We start from the raw sequence: 20,079 nt of genomic DNA on the forward strand, positions 1-20,079 counted from the left end.
TATCCCTAATCCCAAATAATCTTTTCAATAGATCTAGATGCGGGGGATGTAGAAGACCCGCTTCTGCATCCGGGGCCATCAAATGATGTCAAGGAGATAGCGCATCCCCTAGGGGAGCATCAGTTAGCCGCGCATATGCTGGTGTTTCAGGAAATGTTTCTCGCCCAAATAGAGATACTGTCCCGTCGCCAGCATCGGGGGTACCTCGTCATGGCGGCCGGCAAGGACAAGGCTCTAGGAGCGAACCAAGTGGCTCATGAACACAGCATCGTTGGCGATTTGCAGCTCCATGAACAAGACGAAGGCTGCATCTTGGAAGCAAACAACGTGGAGCGAGAGCTGAGGCGCATCCGTCATTAGGAAGTCATCCATGGCGCGTGGCGCCGCATGAACCAGGCCGAATGTGGTGGCCAAATCGATGCCGTGGTCGGCCTAGAGAGAAGATGAGTATACGTCTGCTATCTTCACGCCGCAAGAGCGTCTCCAGGTTACAATACATCATCAACGAGTCTAGCACGTAGTTGGAATGCATTATCCAGCACAGGATGGCATTGCGCAGCATGGGTGTGTCATAGAAGTCGAAGACGGGAAGCACTTCGTCTTTCGGGACTCGGTTTGGGCAGGCCAGTTTGGCCTTTCGCCCTGTTAAAAGACGACCAAGCCATTTCATGGCGGCTGGTCCGCGGTTTGAGGAGACGGTCACATGGAACAGAACTTCAGAAGAGGCTATAGCATAAATAGAATGAGCATAATACCGAAACAACTCAGCTAAAAAAAAGAAATCAGTATCCATACACACATCCCAGAGTTGCTTTCAGGGACTTAGTTTGAGAGATCATTCACCGTTCAAATCAAGATTTATGGTAGGAAGCGGACTTGAATTACGTGGAGGCTACTCGTCGACAAGGCGATGGATCTTCAGAGACAAGGCCCGGTGTCCCATCTAACCACTAAATCTTGCTAGAAGGATTTCGAACGGATTGCGGAAATCTTCTGAGTGGGTTTGGGGAGGATCCTGTAAGTTCAAGAGGTTCTAAAATGCGGGTTCTATACAGAATATGACGTACGAATTCTAAGAGGGAGCCGTGAATATGTTCCAAGTACCAAGAGTACTTTGGTACCTCGGGAACCTTTTGACCACCATGTTACTAAATATGCATGAGAATTACCCACCCACTCAACCTGCAGGGAAATAGACTCCTAGATCAGACTCCCTCATAGCCGTGATTACATTACATGCCCTTCTAACGAAAAGAACATTATACCTAAAAAGGTCAGAGTCGCAGCCTGCGGAGTCAAATAACCTCCATCATGCCTCACATGTTGACAGATGTGCGTTGGATCCCCCTCACACATATCACTTCCCACGCTTATGTGACCTTGCGTCGTTCCCATCGTAACACAGCAGGCTGCATCGGGCGAGAGAACAAGGATGTGTAATCTGTGGGCGGCACCACGCCAGTATCGCCGTTCAGGGTGGAGAACTTGAAGTTTCTGACCAAGGTACTGATGATAGTGGCCAGGTTGATATAGGCAAACTTCTCGCCAATGCAGCGGTGACGGCCGGCACCAAAGGGTAGGTAAGGACTCTTTGTGCCTTTGGAAGTTTCACCATAGCCGTAGTCGACGATGTCGTCGTCTGCTTCAACTACATCGTCCCAACGGTATGGATCCCAAGACATGGCATTGCGAAAGTGCTCCTCACTGAGATGAGTCATAATGGGAGAGGAGACAAGAACCTTTTCCGGGGTGACGATGTAGTCACTGTTGGGTATACGAATCGGTTGCTTTACCTTGCGCATGATGGAGTGGATGGAGGAATGCACGCGGAGCGTCTCCTTGACGATATTGGCAAGAAAAGGAAGTTTTTCAAGGTCGGCGTACTGAAGTTGTCCCGACAGGGGTTCATGTCTCAATGGGTTGGGGGCGAGCTGAATCACCTCTTGATACAACTCGTCTGCAATGTCGGGGCGTGAAGCAAGACGTAGCATGGTCCATGCACTTGAGGATGAGGATGAGTGCTGGCCAGCCATCAGGATGGTAATCATCATGTGAGCAATCTCCTTGTCGGGAAGGGGAGTTCCATTCTTGTAGACGCAGCTCATGAGGTTACGAATCATGTCGGATTCCTGGTCGGCTAGGTCTCCGAAATTACGGCGCTCTTTGATGAGGTCGAGATAGACATCTCGCATGCGGACATGGGCAATGTCGCGACGTCGGTTTCGGGGAAGGGGTGCCCAGGGCATTAGGAAGTTGATAGGCCGGAAGCCCAAGTCTAGGTCGTGGTACAGCTCGGCAAACTCGCCCGTCAGCTTCTTCCTGACTTCGGCGCCCTGCAGACATCGGCTGGCGGTGAAGATGGTGATTTCGGCCATGGCGGTGGGGATATCGACGGTGCCGTGGGTACCTTGAAAGGCCGGAGCTGAATGAATGTAGTCGACAACCTCCTTCTCAATCAAAGGGACATATGACTCGAGGGCTTTCTGGGTTAAACCGAATTTGACAAATTTCTTCTGCTCCATGAGTTTGGAGTTAGGGCAGTCATAAATAATGTCACGCCCAAAGACGGGGGTTGTAAGAGGGCTATGGCATCGTGTTTTTAGTATACAGGTCCATAGTGTAGCGCTGCTCAGGATGAGGAGATTATTACCTGTATATCTCCTCCGCATTAAGGTCCTGCAGCTTGCCATTCAGGATGAAGTCATTGCCTTGGATACCCAGGTAGACAGTCATTTGCCTCCCAAACAGCACAAATGTGAAGACGTCGCCATGTTTCTCGCGACATTGAGAGTAGAAGGTGAATGGGTCCATTCCGTACGAGACTGCATTGCCGATGAATGGCAGCCAGTGAAAGACTAGCGGTGGTTCGGACTTTGGGCGAGGCAGTTGCTGCCAGAGAAGGTTTAGGATGACGATAGACAGAAAGAGGCTGCCAGCATAGGCCCAGGATAGGGCGATTGGCATGAAGCTGGTCATGAAGCTGGCCATGAAGAGGTATTGTCACGAAGTTGGTTTCAGATAAAGGTGCACTTTCAATGCCGTGTGAATGAGAGAATTGAATGGTAAAGGCAGGTTTTTGGCTTAAAAACAAATGAGAGCCGGCATATAATTGTGTAGGTGTAGGTAGGTGTAGGTTCGAATTCGTATTCGTATTAGGATGTGCATAGCACCCTGCAGCGTGCACTGACACTGCCTCAAACCCACCAGACACATGCGGCCGGCTTCATGATATTCAATGGTAGACGAAGACTACATAGGTGTGTAACTGTATGTGAACGATCATCCTTCTTCTTAACAGCTACACTCTACATCTTTTGCTCCCGACTATTGCTTACTGTGCCTGCCATATCGTTTAGTTAGGGGTGCGCAATATGGAATACAGGTGTTGCTGTTTAAATGCTGGCCAAAATTGGACTGAACACGGACCCTCTCTACTAGAGCTGCACAATGGCAAGGACAACTCATGGCATCGCGCATTGTGGAAAATGACTACGGAGTATATACCCCGTACTGTTGATGGGTCCCTACAGAGTATGGAAGTAATATGTATACGGATAGAGTAATACGAATACGCCCAACCCCTGCTGTACTCTGTACATAGTACTACGTATTGCAGGGGTCGACCAACGCCATCTAACGGCGTGCCGCTACACAACCTCCTCCCAGGCTTTCTCGAATCGGCTTACATGATCCACCTCTGGCCATAGTCGGACCTGCTTGTGGGCAAATTATGTCACCCGGCCTCGGAGGGAGGGATCCATCATTTTCCCCTTCAGGGGGCTGCAGGGTCACACACCCGTGATGCCTGACACTGGTACACCACACCGCTCTGCCACTTCAGGCAGCGGCATCCCCCATACTCTTGATAGGCAAAGTCACCATCCGACGAGGTGGATGACGAGTCCGTGGTATCAATCAGGATTACACGGGCAGTGACGTAAGACAGGCTGGGGTTCGGGATTTCGGCGACGGAGAGCGACAACCCACGCGCCTTGCACTAGGCCACCAGGTAGATGACCTTGAGCGAATCACCACCTAGTGCGAGAAAACCATCATGCCACAAGTTGTCAGCACTGGTAGTCAATAATTCAGCCTATTCTTTTGTCATTCGCACTTCGCCAATTGTTTTCTCATTGCATCTCCTAGATGATTCCATACGCCTTTGTGTCCTTTCAGTCCATCTTTCAGATGGTTTAGGGTAAGGCGAACTGGCTTATATTGAGCGAAACTTGATTTTAAGCTTCTATGAAGGGAGCCCATCCGCTTCAAGATCGATTCCCCGGTGGAGAGCAACGGTACGAACGGCATGATGACAGGAACTTTGCCACCTCCTTTTTGCCACCCAGGCGATGGCAGCTAGCCGCGCTGTAGCTTCGGTTTCTATGACTCAAGGGAAGGAAGGGGGAAGAAATATTATGGCAATGATATTCTCTTACGTCCCCGGAAAGGAGTTGAAAGGGCCTATCCGTCTTGATTACTGGCGGGAGAATTTGGAGTCCAAAGACGCTTTCCATCGGTCCGTTCGAGCACTTGTTAACAATATGGAGGATGTAAACTGCCTCATCGAGATTAGGCAACACTCATCGCCTATCGGTCCTAACAAGAAGATATCAACAAAGTCGTTTACCTGATAGCACCACTCGATAATGATCCCGAGTATTTGTGCTTGAATGTCTGACGGTTGTAATTCTATCACATCAGGCCAGCAATAGGAGTACCTGGCCGTGATTAAGACCTCTTGTAGGTTACTGACAATCTGGCGAGGCAGGCTAAATACTGGATGTGCTATGTTAATGGTATCAAGGTCTGATGTCGCAGCGTGCCCAACGGTGCAATACTGATATAGTGAAACGAAGTTTTAGACATGCTGCGTGTGGGTTTTGAGGAAAGGGAGAATCTTGATTCACTTTCAAGCCTTTGAGATCAGTCCAGTAAGCCACTGTACAGATCTCCCCAAGACAACATGAAGAGCCGATGGGTTCAAATCTCTTGCAACTGATAGACCGCTAGATTGAGCACCGGGACTAGAAAAAGGCAATCTGTTTGTTAAAAGCCCGAAGCACAGATGAGGCGTACACGCTTTACACCAAAAACGCTAATGGAGAGTATGGAAGCGACATTTTCCGACGGACTGTTATTGACATAATTGTGGCTCAGGTTACCGCAGATGTGAACGAAGACCGGTGTATTAAGTATCCTTGTGGGTTACGAGAATGCTACGGAGATGTTTCTCCACAGCAATCGTGGCCTCTAGCGGCGGTTCCCCAAGGCGATGGAAATCAGATTCAACCTTACACAGCGGATCAGCTGCTGCAAGTTTCTAGTGGCAAATTGAATGCTGGAAATATGGAAGTAGAAGAAGATACCTGAGAGATGACCAGCAGTTGCTGGCACAGATGAGAATCAACCCCAGGTTTTGCAACGCAGGCAATGTTAAGAATTTGCTGACAATAGTCTGCTGTCGAAATTGAGCGAGAAATCAGCAATCTCCCTGGGCGAGCGCTTCTGTGCAGCTTGAACCAAAAGATATTGACTATGACCGAAAGTGGTCGATGAAAGCGTATGGTAGTCGTGTCACCCTTTTCCAGAAGCTTCTCAATTTCTATCACTTTATGGATGAGTTTTAGAAGTAGAAATATTTCATCATGGGGATGTAGAGACAACACAAAGATCAGAGAAAAATGATACCATGGGATTCCATCTTTAAAGGTCCGCTGACAACACGCAAATCGCAAAACGTTGATAGCAAGGAAGCTGCGCCGATTGTGTTACGACATGTGCCTTTTGCCAACGGATGAGGTCGTCGAGTGCTCGGTTGGCGACCTGGTTGAAGCTTTTCAACATACTTAGAAAGAGTCTGGGCAAGGCCCTCTTTATCGACAAGGAAATACCGACTCGAAAAGATGATCGAAAGTAAAATAGTAGTCGAGGAGCTCGTCAATAAAACAACGAAGAAACGCTATGCCGACAATATTATCATGGTCCTCGCTGGGTACTTCAACGAGATGAATCCTGCTCACAACCAATCCAGGCCTACAGAGCTATTTGCCTAACTATTCAGTTCACCTAGCTTGAGCCAGAAGCATGTCTATTGGTTGAAGCAGCAGCGCTTTGACAGGATTACCTTCTTACTTACTCAACAGTTCATTAATAACAGTACAGAAGCGCCTTGATGGTTTCCGCTTTTATCGCAATGCGCTTATCTGCGGCAGAGTGCTGGGAACTTTCAGGGCCGAATCATCAACATCCTAGCGCAAGTTCAGCAGACTTTCACCACCGAGGTTGTTGCGACCGTCCGGCGGCTGGAGAGGACATGGCTTTCGAGCCGGACTACCCTCACAGACACCGAAAGCAGCCTAGCTGTAGGTGTAATGAATCCACTGCGCGTGATGGAGCAATCAAAGCGTCGTGCATTTCAATAACATCAATACTATTATTTCAATGCAGGTGAAGACGACAAGATGTTGAAGCAGCCTGCCAAGATTGCTTCAGTTCCCTCAAGATGCGTCCCTAACGCAAAGAGGTCCAATTCTTCCCGAAACCCGAAGATGCTGAGCGTCATTCTGCCAAGAAATATGCTCAGACCACGGGTCTCTATGGACATTTGCTCTGTCAATAAAAGCCAGATGAGTCTACACGCATATCGTAATCCAAAGAACTAGGACAAAAAGGTAACGGCTCTGCATGCAAGCATGCAACATGGTACCTACATAACCGCTGAATGAGGTATTTAATTGTATAATAAGAGCAAGCTTTCCAGGGCAAGGCTGTCGTTGATCGCTTCTCGTCAGATCGACTGGATGAATCGTTATCGTGGGAAAATATTACATTGCATGTGTCACCCTTTCCATAAATAAGATGGGTAGGGTATGGGACCAGCAGCCGCTGGGCGGCGTAATATGGTCTCACGAAAATGGCAAGCTCCTCGCCGAGACCTTCCAACGTGCGTCTGCAGACTGCCAGGTTCTTGAGCCATCAGCGAGATCCTATAGCTGTGCTTTCCTAAGTCGTCGACACGCCGAGGCCCTTTCTCTAGCTCGTTCGCGTTTTTTCTCTCGAGGAACAAAAGATGAAGAGCATTTGGCTACAATGGAAGGAGTGCTGTTGAGGGTCGAGATGGTGGTGTAGGCAAAGGGGCATATCGACATGGGTCTCTCCGCATGCCAAGATGTCGTGCTAAGTCGAGACCTTCTTAGCCGCACATATCCGGGCCATAGCAAGGGCTTGAAGCCACATGCAAGTGCCCGATGCCAATACAGAATACACATCCTCATTCGCGTCATTGGCGTGTCATGGATCGTTGAAGCCTTGCATCCTGGTTGGACGCAATGCATTCCATATCTCACCATCAAACCTCTGTGGCTAAAACCTATCAATTTGTGGATATCCTTTATCGGTTAACACGCTGCCAAGCCAATGAAACAAGCAGGATGAAACCCCCTATCTGCAGGTGAGCTGTCATAGGCTCGTAATTGTCTCGTATGAAGGTAACAACATAATCCGATTTGAGTGCTTGTTAGTTGTCTCTTCTTCGACTCTCGCCTGCACGTCAGCGGGGTCTTTACATGTTAGTTAAGTTAGCCAACCTGCTGTTAATGGCTGTAGCGCTGCAGGCCAACGCCCGATCTCTGCGACCGAAGGAGGTAACTAGAGGCGAGTGCGAGGAAAGAGATAACTCTTGAGGGCTAGGCATGCATTAAGGGGCTGCGATTTGGAGGTATAAATACCACGCTGCCGGAAGGGTGGGAATTTATAAAGGCAAGCTATCAACAAAAGCCCCTTAACATCATTTGCGTGTTCTTGCAATCATCTCACTGAACACGAGGACACATTCCAAGTTCAATTTTCACACCTTTGACAGCGCTACAGGTTGCGTTCTAGGACAGAATCTCCGGTCCGAAAACACCTGATCCCTACCCTTTGAGATGTTTCCCTACGTCGACCACACTCATCATGTCCCCGACTTCGTCTTCGAGATTGGCAACCCTTCGATCCACGACCCCATTTCCATGTTAAGACTTTACGCTCCATCGACGGACGCCTGGGAGGCTACGCATCCCTCTCATCGCCGATGTTTCATCGGTCACCCCTGTTACGTGACAGGAGATAAGTACTGTGCTCGCACCTCTTACCTCTCCATGTTCCACCATGCCTATGGGACATGCCACAGATGGAGCCCAGATCACATCTACTGCAGAGATCCGACGTCCGAGATTGAGAAGAGAATGTTCCCCGAATGCGCCGAGTGTGGCGTACTTGTCGAGATTTGGGACCTCATTCTCATCAACCGGCGGCTTCTGGATGACAAGGAGCAGGTCACAACGGTAGAGGACCGTAAGCTCGTGCAGAACAGCATCGGTGCCTACATCAAAGCTTATGAGTTACGGAGGGCTGCGCATGTGGCTGGGATGCGAAACAAAGCTGATGACTTGTTCGAGGCGCAGGTCAGGTTCGCAAAAGAGGGTATCGAGGCACCTTCGGCCAAGACGACATCGTGGTGGCTTACATTGATGGACAAGTTCGCAGTATTCATCAAGGGGTATTGATGATCTGATTCGACTAATAAAAAGGAGCATTGTGGCGACGCACTTCTGAAGCCCGGCGATGTAGTCGTGCAAAGCAGCAATGGAATTCCGCATGGGCTGTTAGTTTGGCATCCTATCTTAGCACTGGGTATGGCATCTGTGACACATTAAGAAACTGACAATAACAAATCAAATTGGTCATTTCTTATTGTGGCGCTGGAGAAGAGGAAAAGTTTAAAACTGGCAGGCTGGGCTGTATTCAGTATGGTAGAATTGCTGACTTCGGTGGTTGCGCAGAAGGAGACCATGCGAGTCAGCGTCATTTATGGAACATAGCAAGACACAGAATGGGGTCTAACTATTCTAACTTGTAAATCTCTTTCCAGTCATTTGATAGCCCGGACTCTGATGGTTTAAACCTTAGCCTTTCCTAATAATGTAACTGATAATCTCCCTACCAAAGCTCTCTCCCTGTTGACCCTGGTGCGCTGATTCAATGGGCAAGACCTTGGATAGTTTTAGTAGGAATAGGACTGTTTTACAACATATTTACTAACCAAGCGTCTTGATCCACTGCTCGATTTTGAAAATAGACAGGAATTCAAGGTTCCCATCCAAATGTAGGGGGGGGTTGCGGCGTCACTGATAATAGACTGTCTAGTCAGTCTTGTGCCAGTGCACATGAACAATGATTCTATAGCAAAACAAAATGCTGAAATAAGACACGGTCCTTTTCTAGCTGATGGGGTTGTGTATATAACGATTTTGCCTGCGTGTTTACAGTACGATGATTTCTACTGGTATTTGAAATCTCGATAACAGTACACAGAACACTATAACCTATACCGCGTTCTAGTGACCACCATTGTGTGTATAAACACAGACATTATAGTAATGTATTTACTAACATATATTGAGTAAACTTCGAAAGACTAGCGAATAAAATAACAAAGGGATAAGACAAAAATATACAACACCAGGTATTCGATGTTCGTCCCCGAATCAACCACTAATCCGGCCCTTATAAAGTTGCAGCTGTAGGTGCCTTGAATTCTACATGACGTCTTGCACTTGTAACATTAAAAAGGAAAGCTCTCTTAACAGCAGAGCTGCTCTATTTTCACTGTCCTAAACTCTATAGCGATCAGTTATATAGACCCTTGTCCCTCCCTCCGTATAGTACCTTATGATTATATATCTAACATTTATTACCTTCTTGTTATCTTTAGTTTTATAACGATAGAAACGATTAATGTATAGGCCTGCACGCTGTAATATGCAAGTAGTTCACTCGCTTGTATGGGTTAATTACTTCTGAGCCAGGTTGATAATGATAATTGTAGAAAAGCTAGTACTGTGGCATTTCAGCACATGTGACAAATACATGAGCTAGTCCGAATTGGTCCTCAAATCTCTAATGATGTCATCTGCGATCTTCTCCGCCAGAGCATAAATCAACGCCTGAGGATGTCCTGGGGGCAGTAAAGCTAGCGAGCTAGCATCTACAACTCGCAGTCTCTCAACCCCGATCACTTTAGCTAAGCTATCTGTCACAGCTGTAGGGTCATCCCGGCGCCCCATACGCGCAGTACAAGATGCATGCATAACTGACATGACGCTCGTCCGAATATTGGCCAGGATTTGTTCATCGGTTTCCACATTCAAGCCTGGCCAATATTCAGTTTCGCTTGCGCGAATGCTCCGGACCGCTTCTGTCTTGAATATCTCCCGGATGCGTTTGTACATGGCCACCGCAACCTCAACGTCTCCTGGGTGCGTGAGCCAGTTTGGATTGACAAGGGGTTGATCCCCTGGAGAGCTGCTTGCAAGCGATATGTTGCCTCTAGACAGGGGTGCTGCCAACGCAGCAATAATAGAAGCGTACTTTTTTCCATCCTTTGGCTGCTGTATCCAGGGGATATCGAAGGGCCCGATGTGGCCTGCTGCAGGGAAGTATTCAATATGGGGCCAGTCTTCAGGAAGCGCGTGGAGCTGGTCCCATGTTGACCGACTCAGATTAGCGCTGCTGGGCATTCGTTCCCAAGCCAGAAACTCGGCGACATTGCTGGTAAGGGGGCCGGTTTGCTTGAGTGAGTAGTCGAGTATTGCTTTTGACAGAGCTACGGGGTTGCCTATGACATTGGTAAGAGTGTCAAAGATCACTTCGTACGTTGGGCCAAACAGGGCGTGGTCGGTCATATTCTGTCCGACGCCTGGGCGGTCCGCAAGCACTTCAATGCCGTTTTTGGACAAGTGCTCAGCAGGGCCGATGCCGGATAGCATCAGCAACTGCGGCGAATGCACAGCACCAGCCGAAAGAATGACCTCCTTGTTCGCGCTGATGGTGTATTTTGTGAGTCCATCCCCACTGACCTCGACGCCTGTGGCTTTCTTATCGTCATCGAAAAGCACCTTGTTGACCCGAGTGCCCAGATAGACCGTGAGCTTATCAGCCATGTTCGCATTCTTCGCCGCGTGAATAAAATCAGCCGAGGTGGATCGAGTCTGTGAACCGGGATAAATAGTCGTCTGCGCGTAGTGGTACCCGTTCAAAATTCCTTGATTGAACCGGTCTGTCAAATTCATTCCGAGAGCCTCAAGGCCTTTGGCTGCCCACGTCGACCAGACAGGCGTCCAGTTGGGATAGGTGACATGTATGGATGAGCTTGAGGACGGGTTGAAGTCGCTCTCGACGTACGCTGTTGTTGCATTGGCAAGCCTGGCATCGGCGTTGGGCGGAGTAAAGGTGAAGCTTTTCTGGAAGTATGGAAGAAATCGGTCAAAAGAATAACTTTCGTCATTTACCGCTTCCGCCCACGCATCCAAAGCGCCCCTGTTCGGCCGGTGATGAATCATGAAGTTCAGAGCTGAGGAGCCGCCGAGACATTTTCCTTGAGCGTAATGCATCCTGCGGCCTCCTGCGCCAGCTTGTGGTATAGTTTGGAGGCCATAGTCCACGGTCGGGATGCTGTCCGCTGGGTTGGAGCCCACACCAATGATATCGCCAAGTGGTGCTGGACCAACAATCGGCTTGCCGACTTCATATGAGAGCCCAGCCTCGACAACGGCGACAGTGTAGCCGGCCTGAGCCAGACGGTATGCGATAGTGTTACCCGCAGTGCCGCCTCCGACTACCACTATGTCATAGGCTTGCTCTGCCTTGAGTGTACCGGCGAGACTTCCGAGAGACGTCTGAACGAGGCCATCCAGGGTGGTCCAGATACTACTAGTGATAGGATCGAGCACGGAATCCAGAAGCGGCAACGCCAAGGCGGAAGGGAGGAAAAGTTTGAAGAAATGCATCCTAGTAACTTTTTTATTGAAGTCGCACTGATGAGCTGTTTGAAGCGGTCTTTGCCCAAGACGCGGCGACAAAGGTTTGCTCCTGGAAAAAATAATTGTGATCACCACATCCAACCAGGGAAGCTTCTGCTTTTAAGAAGGGAACGCGGTCGCTCTACGTAACACAGGTCGCTAGCGTGTTGAGCCCCTCCGTGCCGACAAGGGATAGAAAGCCTGTAGTTTTTCCATCGTCAACTTTTTCTCGCCTCCCCTGTCCGTACATCAATATTAAATGCACCTCCCCGCATATAGTGGGACGAAGCAAGTCTTACGAGAATGAACAGGTAGCTTGGATCGGATTCCGAATGTCTGTCAGTCTGGCCGTGCTGTTTGCCAAATCATGAAAATTATTTAGTTCGACGGTGTGAACGCCTACCCGTTCCCTTCCACTTTCAAACTTCTGTGTCTTAACCATTTGATTTCAGCGGCGTTGCGTAATCGTAAACTACTGTGTCCTAGGCACATCAACCTACGCTCTTGTCCCGATCAGCTATGAAGCTCTCTGCGTAGTGCACTGTCTCAGCAGGCTGTGACGCGATTGCCAAATGTGTAAAATAGTGCTGCTAATGTAAAATCCCTCTAACCTACTACGTCTACCACTTCGCCAAACCCTCAGTTTCTGATGGCGATCGACAGGGCCATTACTAGATTGTGTTGATAAAAGAGGAGTTCGATGGCCCCGCCCAATGTGCTTGCTGTAAGTACTTCTGCTCCTTGTCGTGACTCATGAGGAGTAGTGCTTAACGAGAATTTCGGCCTGGTCAAGCGGCACAAATACTTACAACAGGACGGCTGGAAATTTTGATTGATGTTGACGCGACCCTCTTGGGAGCCAATTGGTCGTTGAGCAACGCCTATTATATCTTACAAGGCTACATTAGCCGCACCAGCACCAACACAATCATGCAAGGTAAGGAAATGCCATTATATTAATGTATGGGATATGACAAGTACCTGCCGAACTATTGACCTTCGCATCTGGCAGGCAAGGTGCATAGGTGACACTTTCCATGATTAAAACAAAGCAGCGATAATCATATAACCCAACCTCCACGGCGCTGTACTTTGACTTTCCTGTGCTGGAACACACATAAGATCATGATCTCGTAGGCAAGTAATCATGGAAGTGGGGCGGTGCAATGAGCTTGCAGGTATTTACAAGTGATCAAAAATCGAATTGGCGATGATACTTGCCCACGGTCACGTTTGTGCCAAGTTTACCATGTTTCGGCAGGATGTACGAAATGGAATGGGGCGGCACACCTACATACAGTGCCAGCTCCTGTTGATATATGCCCGCTTGGGAATGTCGTGTTTCCTTGAATAGCGGCTAGAAGGGGGCGGCGGGGTCGGCCTGCATGCAACTGTCTGTGCGCCAATCCGCTGTAAAATCGGTTAAGTTTAATTGATTTAAGATCTTAACGGCGTACAAAGGCTGACCGCGTTGGGACTAGCGCCTGTTAGTTGCTTCGTCCAGGCATAGAGTCGTTTCCAGCAAGTCAGGTTGGTGTGACATTAAAGAGGCCACTGTTATTGTTACTGCTCCTGTATCAGAGAGCATGGGATTCGAGGTACATACGCCAGTGCCGCAGGCCGGCTATGCAATGTATCGCTTCTGCCTTTTGAGACAATGCTTCCAGTTTGGCCACCTGCGCACGGGAGGCTTGCTGAAGTTCCTGTTGGCCCTGACGCCTAAGCACATCGCAAAGTGAAAGGTACATCATGACTCGCGTGCCCACTCATCAGAGGACACTTGTTGATGGCGACAAGTGCTTTTGTCTACCACGCAAACGCGCCCTCCCAATCAGAGCTCACATGCTGCAACTTGGCTGCGGTGATGCATGGATGTAATCTTGCCATCTTGGACAACCGCTGCAGCTCGGCCTCGCGACAAAGTCGATCGGCCTCCAGAAACTTTCGTTGGGCAAAAAGCGACTGACTCAGCAAGGAACAACCCTAGCAGTGCACGGTTAGCCGGAGTGTGGTGTTGCCGCTCAAGCTGCGCGGTTAACACTCCCCCCGCGCGAGGTCGGGCACTGAAGTAGCTGGCTTGACATTTACAGCAAGCCGCTGTAGCAGTGACTCTGTTTGTCCAATGCAGGAATCTGTGTGCTGATGATCCTGCAGGTAGCACACAGTCACATTTGCCTGAGAAGCGAGACGCTTCAATTAGGGCCAGTAAGACATCAATTCTATTACAAGCAGACAGGCTCTAATAACCGTCGTGTTCTTAAATAACTGTCATCGCGCAAGACGTAAAACATTTTCTAAAATGCTACAAAACACAAAAACATACAACACCAGGTATTCGCTGGTCGTCACCGACCCAACTACTAATCCGGCCCTCACTGGCTTATCTATGGGAGAGCGGACGGGATCCCGAGTTCTCCAGTGGGTATGGTCGTATGTAAAAGCAGAGTGTGATAATGATCAAGATATAGTATACCAGAAGTCTTAGAAACAAGACTCAGGAGGCAACAACACTTGAGACAAGTAACCACTTTCAGAATCGACTCAATAGTATAGAAGCTATCTATTAGGCTAATGTTTGAAGTTCGCTCTAGGGAAACCTTTAAAACTAAGCGCTCTTATATTTGAAAATTAGTTCCTAAGCCTCTCTGCCTAAACTGATTTGTCACAAGGCGACTGAGGGGCTTTGGAGTAAATCCCGGTATGCTGCAGGGCTGACTGGAATCTTGGTTCCGGTGACGGCCCGTTCCATGCGCTGCGTTTAAGCCTGTTAATCTATCAGATGGGCGGATTTGGTGGGTGTGGGCACATACTATTGGTCAACTCCAACCTTTGTTAAGACCAGCGCATTTAGTTCAAAGACCAGTCTCCCATTCTACGCACTGATGCAGCTTGCGATACTATCTAACAAGTTCACATAACCGCGTTAGGCTACCCATAGGTACTGAGGTATGTTCCTGCAGGTAGGTGTTCCGTACAATTACAAGCCATCCATCAGTTCTGCCACCTCGCAATAGCTACAAGAGGGCTGACATCAGTACTGGGTGTTGAGCCTTTCATGGTCACGTGACTCTCTTAGGTTGCTGGTTTGGCCAGCTTTCCCCAGCCACTTCACTTCACCGTCGTCAGCCAGTTACTATTATCAACTGACTTTGTTTCTTCTTCACCCATCACTTCGGTAACAATATAGTATACCGTAATATTGTTTCCAAGACTGCTGCGGTCCTCTACAAAAAGTCGAACCACCTCACCCAAATGGAGCAACTCATACCGTCCTTTACTCGGGTTCAACTAGGCCTGGACGAACTCTCCGACATCATTGCCCGTTTCCCCCAACTCGAGTCCGCCATACTTTCGGGCGACACGGTCGTGTCCCCTTCTGACCGTTTGCTACTCCTTGATCACTCCTCACCCGCCTTCGGACACCTCAGAGGAACACGCGAACAGCACGTTCGAGATGTTGCTCAAGGTGAGGAAGAAACTGGCGGGAGAGGAGGAAAAGGGGTTTGAGACGGCGCAGCAGGAGTGGGTTCGGTGACTGATGTCGGAGACAAGTATGCCAAAGGCGGAATGGGGATACGCAGTCTATTACGACCCCGACGCAACAACGGATGGTAATGATGATTTCCAGTCCCGCGTGACTGCATCAACACAATGGGCACGCGATCATTCAGCTGTGGCGAAGGGAAAGAAGGGGCAGGCGAATTGGGCGTTGCATCGAATAGGGTGACCTGCAGGGGGGGACACTGACAAGCACAAACGTGGACCGTTGTTCGAGACGCTGCGGAGGGACTTCCAAACGGTCCGTGATGCACTGCCCGAGGGGACCCTTCAGGACGTCTTTCTGGTCGTGGGCCAGGATTCTGCGCACTCAACCTTGCACGGGGCAAAGGGGGGCAGTTTTTTTGATGACATGTGGGTATGGGCTATGGATCCTGAATATCAATATCGCGACGGCAAACAGGAGGGGGGCCAGGACGTAATGCAAGAGCAAGAACCAGCAGCATACCCAGGCTACATGCGCGTGCGGCTACAACAACTAGTCAACAATTTCTACGCGGCGCGGCAGCCCGACCGAGGCAACGTCATAGTGCCCCTAGAGACGCTCTGGGCATGTGCGCAGAAGAGCTACGAGAGGGCCTTTGTGTCGGTGCGAGAGGAGGACTTCCAGAAGTGGGTGGGAGCTCGCGATGTACCTTGTTTGAGGAAACTAGAGTTATGGGAATAGGGATGCCAGTCTAGATCTAGATGTGGTTCAATATTACACTGATAGATCCATAGCTGCACGCTCCTCACCCCAGCCGGCACATGTTGTTGGGCTTGGATCAAAATCATGAACACGCACCCCCCTTGGTTCCCACACAGTACGCATATCCTGGCCATAAACCCTGACACTCGCCCGCATCCGTGTTCAGCGCTGGGTTCAACTTGTACAGGCACGCTAGGTTGATGCCGGCGTTACGGGCCATGTCGCCACAATACACGGCATCCTGCTGCAAGATCCACTTGTTACAATCGGCCGGAATGCCGGCCTGTGTCGGGCCAGGCGGTGCTGAGACGCTACTTCTGCTGCTGCTTGTGGCCGTCGCGCTTGTTGTCGTCTTGGTGGTTGCTGCCATGGTTGTTGTTGAAGTCGAACCATGCTGGACACACATAGACATCGAGCTGCAGGAACTGGCAGTTGTCACCCACGTCAGGGGACAAAACTGATGGCGAATCCGTCCAGGATGGCCGCGCACGTTGTACCCTCGACGACCTTATAGAAGTCGGTGCATCCGCTTGCCATTCCTGCCTGGTGCGGCGTGGGCATCGGCTCGGCGGACTCGGTGACTGGATAGGGGGCGACGGGGGTCACGGAGACTGAAGTCCAGCTGCTGGTCGCAGTGGAGGTGGTACTGGCGGTGATGTTGAGGACGGGAAACGTCCACAGATCCGTGGTTGCGTACGTGGTGGCATAACAGCTGGACGCGTCGGCCACGGTCGTACCGGCCACACAAGGGTTTGTCGGGCCGCTGCCGCCGCTGTAGCCCGTATACGTGCCGATGTCCCTCACGGCGGCCACGCAGTCTTGCAGCGCGATGCCCTGGTTAGTCGAGACGGACCCGCACGTGTCGTCAGGCTTGGCCTCATAGTAGCGGCTGCAGCGCGTGTTGGTACCCTCCACGACGTTGGTCGGGATTGGTGCCACGGTTTTCGACTGTGGCGGACGTGTCGTGATCGGCGTGCTGGTCACGTCCCCGGGGAAGCTGACACAGATCTGCGCGCCCACGAGCAGCGCGAGGTTGTCGCAGCCGCAGCTGATATCGACGTTTCACGCCACGAGTTGCGACTGAGTGAAGGCGTATCTGAACTGCTGTACTAGCCCTGTGCACGTGTCGTTCTGCTGTACCGTGTACTTCTCGCACGTGTGCGACATGCAGAGCTGCGTCCCGGCCCCCGTGGGAAAGTCAGCGCAGCCTGACTGAAGGTTGTTAAAGTAGAGCATTTGGTTGAGAGACACGCCCTGGGACACGGTGATGGAGTGGCAGTCAACATCGCCGGCTTGGACGGTGTAGGTGCTGACACAAGACTTGTCCGGCTCGGGACTTGTGCTTGTCGGAGTGGCCGCCGTGCTTGTAGGATTTCCCGTCGTCACTTGGCTTGCCTTCGCCGCTGGTGTCACTGGCCCACGCATCGAAGACGGGGGCGCAAAAGTCTCCCGTTCGCGCGTCACGGCGGCACGTGTAGTTGTACACCCACATCAAGGTGTCGACCGAGACGGTCACGAGTGCAAGTGCAGGCTAGCCGTCGACCACCAAGACGTCATCGGCGCATCGGCTTGTCTGGGCCTGACGCAGCGACTCGAGCGCCTGGAGGCAGTCGGTCTGGCACATATGCGTCAGCTCCTCTGTATCGGGGAAGTGGCCGCCGTAGGCCATGCGTGGCGGCGTTGTGTCGAATGCTCAGCAAGACCCCTATGGACCATGGTCTCTGTCTATTCTTGGTGACATTCACCACATTCAACAACTGTTTCCTTCGTAGCAATAAATTAAGGTATTTCATATATATTAGTATCAAACGTAAATATACTATGGTACCAGGCCGAAATAAAATACCTAACACTCACCACCCTACTTATTTCAGTAGCGGGGATTACAGTACTGTCTACTAGCCTAGCCAGCTGGACTGTGTATCGATATTACATAACTGGGGTATTTTATTTCCCCCTGCCACCCTGTACTAAGTGTAAAGTTAGTTTAATTAATAGTTACTAGTCAAAGTTAAATCAATTATATTAATTAATACACGCAGTCTATAAAATAGTAAATAAGGGATTCATTAGTCATTTAGAAAGCTGTCATTAAGGTCAATTTGCTAAGTCTACAAGTAACAGATGAAGGAGGCTGGAATTCAGTGGACCGAGAGGTACAAGGAAAACGGAAATTTATGATGCAGACTACTACTCCGCGGCCTATAACTAGTAAGGATTGGCAACTCCGGTGGTACTACTAGCAACAACCTGATAAATAAGTTTGCCTTGTCAGCTTCACACCTAACTAACCTACATATAACGCGGCACTAATGTCTACATGTTTGTCCCTGTCTCTAGTTATATGCAACGCGACTGACTGGCCTACTTATGCGGCGTAAGAGTCACTACGTATTAGGATCCATCTTCTGTTACTAGGTGCCAACAGATAATATATAGTACCTATAAAGGCAATACAACTACACACTTATTTTATCGAACAACTATGTAATCTACATAGTACTCTCTAGGATCATAGGGGTTTCTTTTTTACTACTAGAGTGTGAAAGGTAAGTATCAACTTCTAATTAGGTAGGAAAGAGTTAACCTACGTACGTAGAGACTCTCCCTAACCGACTTGATGCTTGATGCACATCATACATAAGAACCTTGAAGTACTGTCGCTAAAATAATCGGAAAAAGTACGGCCAGACTGGCATGACGAGGGGGTTTAACTTTAGCCTGATACCGTAGTAGAAATATCAAGCGTTTGTTATCACCCTAGGTGCATGGTAGCACTTTAAACTTTAGTTAACTCCAAAGCTCTCTTAATCACTAATAAACAGGTAACTAATAAAGTATATACGTAAACTCTCGTGAAATTAATCTAACAATCCTTACAACACATTACTCTTACTGATATAGAATACTTACCTCCAGCGCATAGCTACATCCCTAAAAGTATAAATAGCTTGCCTCTAACCCATGGCTCAATGTGTGACGGTGCATCCTCTACATCTTGTAATCCACATTTAAGAAGAAAACATGCGATCCTACATTGCTCTTGCTGTGGCTCTCCTTTTAGGGTCTGCTTCTGCTTGCTCAGATGGACCAGCGGACCGTTGTAGTGGAGTTGTAAGTCCCCTAGCGTTAGTATTAGTATTCTTACTAACAAGTAATAAGCAAAACGGGTATACTAATGCTAAGGAAGTAAGTGTATAACTATACCTAACAACAAGTTCATTGTTTAACTAGCCCCTACGTGTAGTGCACTGAATACAATGATGCTCAAGGGCCTGTCCCTCCCGCTGGAGAAGATTGCAAAATTTTTGGCTCCGAGATCCGCGATGGTACAAACTATTTTATATTCTGCGTAAGTCACCTGTACATACTATATCATCTCAATCCTTGCTTACAACTTCTAGTGTAAATGAAGGGATAGTAAAATGTCTAGGGAGATGCGAGTACGTTAGCCTCTCACAGATGCGAGACATCAAACGAGTCATTTAACCCGACGCCTAGTGACGACGACTTTAATAGACTGGAACTAGTAGATTAACCACAGTTACAATACTATCACCTACGCGCTACTGGCATCGTGGCTGTTTTAAGCCTAGGTCCTATTGTTTCCCCTCTGTTATCTAATTGACATGTGAGCCCCCGAGTTCAATATTCTTATACGCTAATGTATTTGATAAGTGAGTGTGCCACCTAACCGTTCCAACGTGACCATCTGAACGTTTCCTTTCATTCCTCGACCAACAACAGTGCAGTCAATTGGTAACGAAGCTCAGTTATGCTTAGACTCCAAGCTGGTAAGAAAGACCCAAAACTTACTTTTCGCGCCGCACTTATCAAACTATTTGCTTCCAATCCAATTCAACCCTTGCCGCCTTACACTTGCATGCAGTGCGCTTGCAGTCGATGAACGCAACTTTGATGCAGCATGCCCGCCACCGTAACCAGCTCTGTGCCATGTCGTTGTACTACTCCGCTCAGCAACCGCAGCCTGCC

At 49.3% G+C, this 20,079-nt stretch overlaps 5 protein-coding genes across 5 annotated transcripts; 2 read left to right on the plus strand and 3 right to left on the minus strand.

The window, feature by feature from the left end:
* Window positions 1–1,040: 1,040 nt before the first annotated feature.
* On the minus strand, window positions 1,041–3,060 carry LY79DRAFT_619824 (cytochrome P450 CYP51F2). The gene is made up of 2 exons (XM_060562044.1): window positions 2,651–3,060; window positions 1,041–2,583 (listed from the first exon to the last, which is right to left on the minus strand). The coding sequence occupies exons 1-2, from the start codon at window positions 2,986–2,988 to the stop codon at window positions 1,371–1,373; spliced, it is 1,551 nt and encodes a 516-aa protein (XP_060407141.1). The 5' UTR covers window positions 2,989–3,060; the 3' UTR covers window positions 1,041–1,370.
* A 4,708-nt stretch (window positions 3,061–7,768) lies between these two features.
* On the plus strand, window positions 7,769–8,689 carry LY79DRAFT_573178 (uncharacterized protein). The gene has a single exon (XM_060559443.1). The coding sequence runs from the start codon at window positions 7,926–7,928 to the stop codon at window positions 8,544–8,546; it is 621 nt and encodes a 206-aa protein (XP_060407142.1). The 5' UTR covers window positions 7,769–7,925; the 3' UTR covers window positions 8,547–8,689.
* Window positions 8,690–9,914: 1,225 nt separating this feature from the next.
* LY79DRAFT_530030 (uncharacterized protein) lies at window positions 9,915–11,828 on the minus strand (the record flags this gene model as incomplete). The annotated part of the gene is made up of 1 exon (XM_060556148.1): window positions 9,915–11,828. One exon carries the CDS (start codon window positions 11,826–11,828, stop codon window positions 9,915–9,917), a length of 1,914 nt encoding a protein of 637 aa, XP_060407143.1.
* A 3,830-nt stretch (window positions 11,829–15,658) lies between these two features.
* On the plus strand, window positions 15,659–16,116 carry LY79DRAFT_129667 (uncharacterized protein). Its single transcript, XM_060550840.1, has one exon. The coding sequence runs from the start codon at window positions 15,751–15,753 to the stop codon at window positions 16,063–16,065; it is 315 nt and encodes a 104-aa protein (XP_060407144.1). The 5' UTR covers window positions 15,659–15,750; the 3' UTR covers window positions 16,066–16,116.
* Window positions 16,117–16,397: 281 nt separating this feature from the next.
* Window positions 16,398–17,755, minus strand: LY79DRAFT_675094 (uncharacterized protein; the record flags this gene model as incomplete). Its single annotated transcript, XM_060564395.1, has 4 exons — window positions 16,398–16,480; window positions 16,545–17,134; window positions 17,210–17,481; window positions 17,630–17,755. The coding sequence occupies 4 exons, from the start codon at window positions 17,753–17,755 to the stop codon at window positions 16,398–16,400; spliced, it is 1,071 nt and encodes a 356-aa protein (XP_060407145.1).
* Window positions 17,756–20,079: the final 2,324 nt, after the last annotated feature.

The sequence above is a fragment of the Colletotrichum navitas genome, assembly GCF_030913465.1.
Source record: "Colletotrichum navitas strain CBS 125086 chromosome Unknown LY79scaffold_180, whole genome shotgun sequence".
NCBI classification, from domain to species: domain Eukaryota; kingdom Fungi; phylum Ascomycota; class Sordariomycetes; order Glomerellales; family Glomerellaceae; genus Colletotrichum; species Colletotrichum navitas.

What these genes read in the sequence shown, in the direction of transcription:
- LY79DRAFT_573178 (XM_060559443.1), top strand. Translation starts at nt 7,926, where the DNA reads ATGTTTCCCTACGTCGACCACACTCATCATGTCCCCGACTTCGTCTTC.
- LY79DRAFT_619824 (XM_060562044.1), bottom strand. Translation starts at nt 2,988, where the DNA reads ATGGCCAGCTTCATGACCAGCTTCATGCCAATCGCCCTATCCTGGGCC. An exon ending in AATGCGGAGGAGATATACAG is followed by an intron (nt 2,584 to 2,650) that starts GTAATAATCTCC and finishes ACGATGCCATAG; the next exon opens with CCCTCTTACAACCCCCGTCT.
- LY79DRAFT_129667 (XM_060550840.1), top strand. Translation starts at nt 15,751, where the DNA reads ATGTGGGTATGGGCTATGGATCCTGAATATCAATATCGCGACGGCAAA.